The sequence below is a fragment of the Morus notabilis genome, unplaced genomic scaffold (assembly GCF_000414095.1).
Source record: "Morus notabilis unplaced genomic scaffold, ASM41409v2 Scaffold109, whole genome shotgun sequence".
Classification (NCBI taxonomy): Eukaryota; Viridiplantae; Streptophyta; class Magnoliopsida; order Rosales; family Moraceae; genus Morus; species Morus notabilis.
In genome coordinates, this window is record NW_010363046.1 from 320,079 (window position 1) to 329,697 (window position 9,619).

A 9,619-nucleotide genomic window follows, 5' to 3' on the forward strand; every position below is an offset into this window, starting at 1 on the left:
CACACTGGTTGATATAACAGAATCATAATTAACCATCACAGATCGCACAAACAGGAGAGGCTAAAAAAAAATCAATATTTTTTTTTTTCTTTCTCGCCCCCTCAACTATGACTAAACTGACAAGTTACTTCATGAACTTTTTAATTGTTGCAAATACCACCTGAATTCAATAAAATGTTAAGAATGTCCACATTGATGGATAATATTAAAATTTGGAAGGAAATTAATGTTCTCATGCATTTGCTATGACGTGCTTTGATTGTTATCTGAATTCTCAATCTCTTCTTTTATAAAAGCTCATGTAATGTGTATTCAAGGAAATTAGTTTTAAATGTGGCAAATCATCACATAAATTTAATAAAATGTTTAGAGTGTCAAATCGATGGATATATCCTATAAAACTTTGATCGTTATCTAAATTTTTCATCTATTTCTTGACATAAGCTCATGTAACATGTATGAAGCTATTTTTATCCAAATTTTAATGGTCATCAATAATTTGAAAATGTTCTTGATATTTTTTTTAAACTTATAAGGGATTTTTTCAAAATTTTATAAAAATTTCGGGAGTGCCTTATCAATCATGAAAAATTGAAGAGGCATATATGTTAGATACCTAAATCAAAATTAAGAAATGGCCAGAATGAGCCTAAGCACCAGAGTAATATTTCCTCTTTCGAATTCAGTATGTTGTTTAACTTTATTCCCATTTCAGTCCAGCAAGAACGAGAGAATGTAAAAAAGAACGAAAGAAAACAGTCAGCATGGTGTGTGGTCATATAACACTTTTCTCTATTGCACATACTGGTTACAAAATTTTAAATCATTCTCAAATAAGAAGATCAAAACGCAGGGGAAGATGTGGTCGTATGAGTGGAGGATGAGGTGGCTGGGGAATTGGAATGTTGGACACCTCCACTATGGCTGATCCTTTCTTCGGAATGAGAGGAATCGGACTGCTTCTTTTGCTGCGGTCTGTGGACCGCCATGTGCTGGATTGCGGGCGGCGGTGCTGCCACGGGTGCGTAGATTCTGTTGGCAGCGGTGGTGACGCTGGAGGGATCGCCCAATGCTGCAGCTGATGCAGCTGCCGCGGCGTATTCAGAGGGCTGCACCCATATGCCCCCCACAAAAACTACTTGTGGCGTTTGTGCATTGCCATTGTTTGGGGTGGCTGGAGTTGGTCTTCTAGTGTGCAAACGGTATTTCTGTAATAAAATGGAAGATCATATAGGTTATTACTTATCACATTGTTTAAGCACAATGCAAATTGAGAATTGAATTTCATATAAACTCTAACAAAGTTTGGTGATTGGCACTTAATATCATGCAACATATATATATATATATATATTGGTAGAAATCATGCAACACTTGTTGACACTTGAAAAACATTACATACAAATAGGTTCCAATTCACAAAACATAAGTCAAAGAAGCATGTTTTTGCTTAGTGGTCCTTTTCATGTACAATTGTTTTTTGTGTTTTTTTTTTTTTTTGGGTACCTATTAGAGTAGTTCTACAGTATGACCTACGTCTTCTGAAGAGTTAACTGTGCTGCATATTGCATATTTAAGATTTCTTAAAGGCAAAAGTATATCAGCAAACACATGGTTATACTGCTAGAAATTTATATTTAAATCAGGACCAATAAAACAATAGCTTTGATTAATTGTTAAAATATCCCCAATCTCCTAAAACTTTTAAATGACAATTTATTACGAAAAATCATCACATGATAAATTGTAAAAAATTGATATACACCAATTGTACATTAACAATTGGAACAAGATAATCACATATAACACAAACCTGCAAGTGGCTTTTGACTTCATCATTTGTTAACCCATCAACCTTCATCAGCTCCCTAATCTGCTTTGGAGTAGCAGCTGCAATAACAATCAATATATATATATATATATATATATATCAATATACATTTAATTAAATAAAAATTAAACCCCAATTAAATCCATAATAATCCAATCAAATTAGGAACTCCAGAAAAAAAAAAGAAAAATTGAATACATACTATGAGAACCACCAAGTTGTTGAAGGGCATTCAAGAATCTCTTATGCAACTCAGGCGACCAATTTCTCCTCTGCTTCCTCTGACTCTGTTGCCCTTCCGTCTCATCATCCCTCTTGCCAGAACTCGAACTCGCCGCCGGAGCAGACGCTGGAGCCGGCGCCGGCGCCGGCGACCCATTACGCTTGCCAACATTTTTCTCCCTTTGGAAAGGCTGAAAAGCACCCCCATTTCTCTTCACCTCCAAAACCGAAGCTTTTTTAGGCACATCCTACAACCAAAAAAAAAAAAAAAAAGCACACAAAATCAACGTAAAGTTAAAAAGATAAAAAAAATACTTTCCCAGTTTTAGTAAAGGTGTAAAAAAAAAAAAAAAAAAAAAAATCTGCTTTCCTTTTTTCTTTATACCTCTTTTTGTGGTGCTGGATCTGGGGTTGGATTATTCCAAAGCTGAACAGATCTAAGCCAATCCGCTTTCTTCTTGTTATCAGCCATGTTATTGTTGTTGATGCTGGTCTTGCGCTTAGGAGATTGCTGCTCCTCATCCTCGTCATCTTCATTATCGGAAGACGTTCTCTTCAAAGGAATAAACTCCTCAAAAACAAGTCCTTCACTTGAAGTCTGCTCCGAACACTCCGATTGCCCATGCAAGCACTCTGTGGTCGTCGCCGTTCCTGATAATTGTTGCTTACATCTCTCAATGGCTACAAACCAAATAAATAATGTAATAAATAAATAAACAAATTTGGAGAAGAAGAAAGAAGAAATAGGTCTAGAAATGAAATTTAATAAAAAAAAAGTGTAATATAAGTACTTTGTGTGACAAGTTCCAAGCAGTAAGGGAGTTCTTTCTGGAAAACCTGAATCTTTTTCCTTTCTTCCTCTAAAGTTTCAACATACTCTCGGAACCCAAGTCCTGAATAGTTCATTTTTTCTGAGAAATCCATGTTCTTTTTTTTTTCACTTATTTTTGGTTATTTGGGTTTTTGCTATTTTTTCTTTGTTCCTCTGTTTTGAGTATGAAAATGAGAAAGGTGGTTGTGTATATATATGGTGTGAGAAAGAATAGATCGATCCGAACAAGGGAAAGAAATTAAAGTTTTTTTTTTTCTTTTTTGGGTTTTGGGGTAATGGCCTTTCAGAGAGACGCATATGGGATCTATGTAGAATCAAGACAGGGAATAATCTTGCCAACCAAGCAAAACTCAACAACTTATTTGACAAAACGAAATTTATTTATAAAAAGAAATGGTAATTAAAAGTCGGAGTGAAAAAGGGAATATTTAAAGACAATTTTAATCGGACGGTGTAATAAGAAAGAGAGAGAAAGACACCGAGGTCGGGGCGTCGCGTACAAAAACGAATCTTTGATTGGATTTTTCTGATTATGATAATAATATATATATATATATATATTTTTTTTTTTTTTTTTTGCTGCCTAGAGAGAGGGAGGAAAGAAATAATAGCGAGAGTGGGTTTTCTTAGGTTGAATATTCGAGGGGGTGATTCCCTTTTCGTCTCCTATCTGTGGGCTGGCAGTGACGTCATCACCCACCCTATTTAATTTTCTTTTATCTTTTCTGTTAATTTATATTTTATTTTCGGATAAGATCAAAGACTTCTTTCTTTTTTTTTAATTTTTTATTTAGGTGTTTTTACTGTAGGATTTTTTGTTGGTAATGTTTGTTTTTAAACATTAGGGGTATGTTTATTAGGGTTTTTTTGGCTACATTAATATAGTAGTAAATTCAGTTTTTATTTATTAGATTTGTATAAAATCACATAAAAGTAAAATAAATATGCGGATTCAACGGTTAAAAAATCTAATCTATCAGTACATCATTTGTACTAGAGAATCTCTCATGTTTATTTGTATAACCCAAATTATGATTTGAGTTATGTATATGAAAAAAAATACTGTAATAAAAAAATTAAATTTAAATTTTTATGAGAGAAAATACTATTATAATATAATTTACGTCATGAAATGAATAAGGCCCAAGAGTTGTTTTTTTTAAAGTACTAGAATTCAAATTTTATAATAGAAGACATTATAATATAACATTTTAAATTTAAATTTTTATGAAAAAAATACTATTTAAACCAGTTTGGTGTGAATTTGAATCTCTCCTTTAAATGAGCCCTAAATACTGTTAAAATTATATAAATAAAAAAAAAGAACAGACAATTTCCAGATCAAATAGAAAAAATGGAACATAGAATTTCTAACCAAGATGTTATAAGCAGAGAGCTACTGAATTTTTTCAAGAGCTTTAGTAGAAATTTTTTTTATTTTTTACTTATTTCTCTCTTTCTCAAAAGATGATATTTATATATTTTTAATATCTTAAACGTTTTTTTTTTTTTTTAGCAATAACGCTCTTTCTCATCGAATATACCTGGGTTTTCCGAGGGCAAAGGAATCTCTCGCGCGTGCACACGCTCTGGAACATGGCGTGAGATTTGTCCTCACCTTGGAGGCCAGAACACTCACAAAGAGTGGCTCCTCACGGCCTCGAAGGGCCAACCATGTATTTGTCCTAATCCATTTAGTTCGGTACGGTCTCCTACGTCATCATTTCTTGCACCATTCGCTGAGTTGGCGCGTGGAAGGCAATCGTCAAATGGAAAGTACCACGTCTGTCTTCATGGGACCCGCCGTCACTTGGGGGAATCTAGAATATGCAGTTTTGGATTCTGTAATTCGGCGTGTTTACCTGCAAGCGGGTTCACGTTAAGTTCACGAATCTGGGGTCATTAATTGGTCGTTGAAGTTTTAATGGTTTTTGCTGGAAGATATGAACAAATCAGATCTCGCATGTAGAAGAAAAGTCAATCTGCTTATACAAACGTCCAATCTTTTATCTGTTTTATTTTTTTGAGATGGGAATTTTGTTAGCCACTGCCTGATTTGGAGACTAACCTTATTGACCTCCATTTTTTAACCTTCATAATTACAAAAGTATTTCTCTTACAAATAACTTTTTATTTATTTTTTATAATTCACATTATATCATTTGATTTTTCTAATAAATCTTTCTCGTATCAATGGCTAAATTGAAAAATAATTGAGATGTCAAGTAAAGCTTTTCAAATTTTGGAGATACAAGACAATACTTATATCCAAGCAACTGGTATTAGTGCATTTGAAGAGGTGAAGTGAATTCTTCGAAGATAAAATGAACTAAGAGAGTGTGCGACTTGAACTATGGATTGGGCTGTACATAATATATGTCATTATCTGCCCCACCAACTTTAGATGTGGTTTTTACTTTACTAGAGTTAAGCCTAGCCATATGTGCTTATTTTTTTTAATATTTTGCCCTTCATCGTCCTTTATATGTGAGAATCTCACTAATTAGGCTCAATTCTTTTTAAATAATAAGATTGAAGCGAAAAAATAAGTTAAAACACTCAGTTTTTCCATCTTTACTCATAGTTATTATTTAACCTCTAGTTAAGCCAAGTCATATTTGTTTCTCTAATATTTTGCGCGCCGCCATCCTTCGTATGTGAGAATCTCGCGAATTAGGCCCAATTAGTTTAAATAATAAGGTTTAAGCAACAAAACTCAAATTCGAAGCAATTGTCCCCTTTGGCTTTACCAATTCCAAAAAAATTTACTTTCGAATTTGAAACTTGCTTGAATTGGATCCTTTAGATTTCAGAAATTCAAACCATTCAAAAAACAAAAAAAAAATAATGGAGAAGGCAAATACCTGAATCTGACGAAGACCGAAGAAATGAAAAGAACACGACTTCCCCAATGCCGAATTTGGCAGAGAGATGACAAGAGTAAGGCGGAGAAGAAGAAGAAACCAAATTCCTTTCTTTCCTTTGTAAACTAAAATTCTGAGTACCAAAAACAACAACAACAACAACAACAATAACAACAACTCCAAAAGAAGAAATCCAAATATTCCAAACCATCCAAAAAATGAAAAAAAAAATAAAAAATGGAGAGGGCAAGTACATGAATCTAACAAAGGCTGAAGAAATAAGAAGAGCACGACTTCCCCAAGGCCGAATTTGACGGAGAGATGACGAAACCATCCAAACCATCCAAAAATACCCCTTAATTCCACCATAAATCTCACAACAATTCACTCTTAACTTCTCATCTCACTCTCATTCTATCTCTCAACTTGTCTATTTGATTTTGATTCTAAGCTTTTTTTCTCGCGTTCATTCATTTTCTAGCTCTTTCATTTACAAAGTTCAATCAAGTTCTATCAATTTCTACAAAATTGCCGCACCAAACTTTCCTGATTTCACTACTATTCCTGAGCTTGGTGATGAAGCTTTTTTTAAGGAAGAAATGATGCCTCCTAACCCCACCCCCACTGAACCAGAAAATGCTCCGGTGGATAATGCTTCAGTACACAACGAGGAAGCTGGAGAACGCAGCAGAGGAAAAAGACCGCGAACTTCTCCAACATGGTAGCATTTCACCGAGGAGCCCCGACCAAGTCTAAAAACAAGTGAGATGAAAATTTGTGCAGTATGTAAATATTGTAAAAAACACTTTTCTAATAAAAAGGGTAGGGGTACTGGTCCTTTGGATAGACATTGGAAAGTATGTCTACTGTTGCACTAAGGTGGGAGTGTGGACTCCCGCCAACAAACGCTATCACTCACATCACAGGGGTTACAAAATTTTATATATGATGCACAACGTGCTCGTGAGGCACTAGCTAAATTTCTCCCTAGTGCCGAATTGCCTCTTTCTTTTGCAGATGATGCCTTGTTCGAAGAATTCATCCAGACATCCTTTTGCCCACAATTTAAACAGGTAAGTAGAAACACAACTCGTTCTGATTACATGAAAGTTTTTTTATGCAATGAGACAATCTCTTGTTGATAATTTTAGGACTTTTAATGTTACTGTCTCTTACACTTCTGATCTGTGGGAGGGGTACAATAAAACTGGATATTTATGTGTCACAGCGCACTACTTTGATGACGATTGAGTTTTACAAAAAAGAATAATTAGTTTTCATTTATGTCCATATCCTCATAACGCAATAGCTATTTTTAGTACAATAATGGAAATTTTTGGGTTTTATTGGATAGAAGATAAAGTTTTAACAATTACTTTTGATAATGCGTCAGCTAATACAACCGCAATTAATCTGTTTAAACGTAGTTTGAAATCAGCATTTGAAGGGGAAATTTTTCATCAATGGTGTGCATGTCACATAATTAATTTAGTAGTTCAGGCAAGAATTGAACATATCTCAGCTAATCTTACAAATATTAGAGAATCATTATCATTCATATCTAGTTCTAGAGCTCGGCTCCAAGAATTCAAACAATATTGCAGGAACAGCCAGATGCGCCCAAGAAAGTTTCCAACTGACGTGAGACATAGGTTGAATTCAACATATTTAATGTTGAAGGCAGCACTCCCGTATTCACAGCTTATCACGACATACGTAAACAGTAAGAATGATCAAATTTTAATTTTCGATCCTGATTGGCAGATTGCTGAGTATTTTTTTAAATTTCTAGAAGTTTTTTATAATGCTACTGAATTACTTTCTGGAGTTTATTATCCTACTGCACATTTAGCTTTACATCAACTATTTAATATTTCAGAAATATTTTCTTATTATAGGGATACATAACTTTTTGGAAATATAGTTAACTTAATGGAAAATAAATTTAAAAGTTATTGGTCAGGTTGTCCTATGTTATATGCATTGGCAACCATTTTAGATCCTAGGTGCGGAGTAGATGGAATTGAATCATTGATGACTGCTACCGCAGAGAATTTAGAAATAGATATGCAACTAAGTACTACTAACGCTAAGAAAATCTTAGAAAAGGTTTTTAGTTTGTATGAAGCAAAATATAGCACAGATAAAAAAGAATAGGGAACTTCATCGTTAACTACCAATTTGGGGCCTAAAGGATCATCGTGGAGTTTCTTGAAGAAGAAAGAGAAAACGGCAGGATCGTCCTCAACACAAGCGTCTACGGAAGTAGTCAAATATTTTGAAGCAAATTTTATAATCGATGACGATAAACTAGACATCTTACAGTGGTGGAAGAGCAAGACCGATCATTTTCCAACACTGTCCATAATAGCTCGTGACATTCTTACAACTCCAGTGTCAACGGTAGCATCGGAGCAAGCTTTTAGCGCAAGCAACCAAATTCTTGACGAGCAGAGAAGCAGAATGCATCCAGATATCTTGGAGGGACTAATGTGCGGTAAAGACTAGGAAGATGCAAGAAGATGAAAATAACAATACATAGATGATTCGATGCAAGAATATTTTTCTAACTTAAAAATAACAGAATCTTCTGGAAGCACTTAGGTTTGTAATTTATTATTCCTAGCTACTGCACTCTTTTTTCATTCGCTAAGGTTTTGTCCCGATCTCCCCATGGGTTTTATTTAGCAAGGTTTTAACGAGGCAGTCATTTATGTGTACTCCTATAATGTCAATTCAATAAAATCACATCTTTTAGGGCATATGATATATTTTTTTAATTAAATTTAAAAAAAAATACAAGGGCCGAGGCCGGCCCGTAAAGGGCCTGGGCCCAAGCCCGGCCCTGGCCCCTATGGACTAGGGCCACGGGCCGGGACCGGGCCTGAGTTTTTCTTCTCAGGCCCGGTCCAGGCACGGCCCTGCACTGTGCAGGGTCGTGCCGTGCCAGCCCGGGACAGCCCCACGACAGTCGCAGGGTAGCCCCGGGACGGCCCCGGGACAGTTCTAGGACAGCCCTGGGGACCCTAGGGGAACCCCCGAGGTAGCCCCAGGACAGCCCCGGGGTACCCCCGCGACGCCCCCGGGACATCACCGGGGCACCCTAGGGGCATCACTGGTGCAGCCCCGGGGCACCCCTAGGAAAGGCCCGAGGCACCCAGAAAAGCCCCAGGGGAGCCTTGGGGAACCCAATGGGCAGCCCCGGGGTAGCCCCAGGGGTGCCTCGGGAAGTCCCCGGGGCTCCTCCGGTGGACCCCCAAGGCACCCCCGGGACACCCCCGGGGCATCCCCGGGGTGACCCCAGGGCACCCCAGGTGCACTACCGCAGCATCCCCAGAGCACCCCCGGGACATCCCCAGGGCACCCCCGGGGCACCCGAGACAGTCCCGGGACAGCCCCAGGGCAGCCCCGCGAAGGCCTCGGGGTAGCCCCGGGACAGCCCCGGGGGAGGCTTGGGGAATGCCCGGGACAGCCCCAGGACAATCCCAGGGCACCCCAGGGCACCCCCGGGGCACCCCCGGGGACTCCTCGGGGACTCCCCAAGGTGCCCCGGGACGTCCCCGGGGCACCCCCGGGAGACCCCCGGAAGACCCCTAGGGCACCCTCGAGGCATTCCCGGGGCATCGCCGGAGCACCCCCGGGTCTTTAAAAAATAAAATAAAGTAAAAAGGACGTCAGAAAACTATGAAATTTTACAGACAATGTCCTTACATATTTCTGGGCAATGCTGCAAAACATAGCCTCAAAATGACAAAAAAAATAAAACGCTATCAAAAAGCTCCCGGCCCGCGTAGTGGGGCGCCCGGGGCCAAGTCAGGGGTCAGGATAGATCATAAATTTACATTTTTATTTATGTTTTACATTCTAAAA

General features: G+C 37.8%; 1 protein-coding gene across 1 annotated transcript; it reads right to left on the minus strand.

The window, feature by feature from the left end:
- Nucleotides 1-698: 698 nt before the first annotated feature.
- On the minus strand, nt 699-3,014 carry LOC21400349 (transcription factor HHO3). The gene is made up of 5 exons (XM_010103414.2): nt 2,845-3,014; nt 2,439-2,734; nt 2,034-2,301; nt 1,814-1,890; nt 699-1,208 (listed from the first exon to the last, which is right to left on the minus strand). The coding sequence occupies exons 1-5, from the start codon at nt 2,975-2,977 to the stop codon at nt 843-845; spliced, it is 1,140 nt and encodes a 379-aa protein (XP_010101716.2). The 5' UTR covers nt 2,978-3,014; the 3' UTR covers nt 699-842.
- Nucleotides 3,015-9,619: the final 6,605 nt, after the last annotated feature.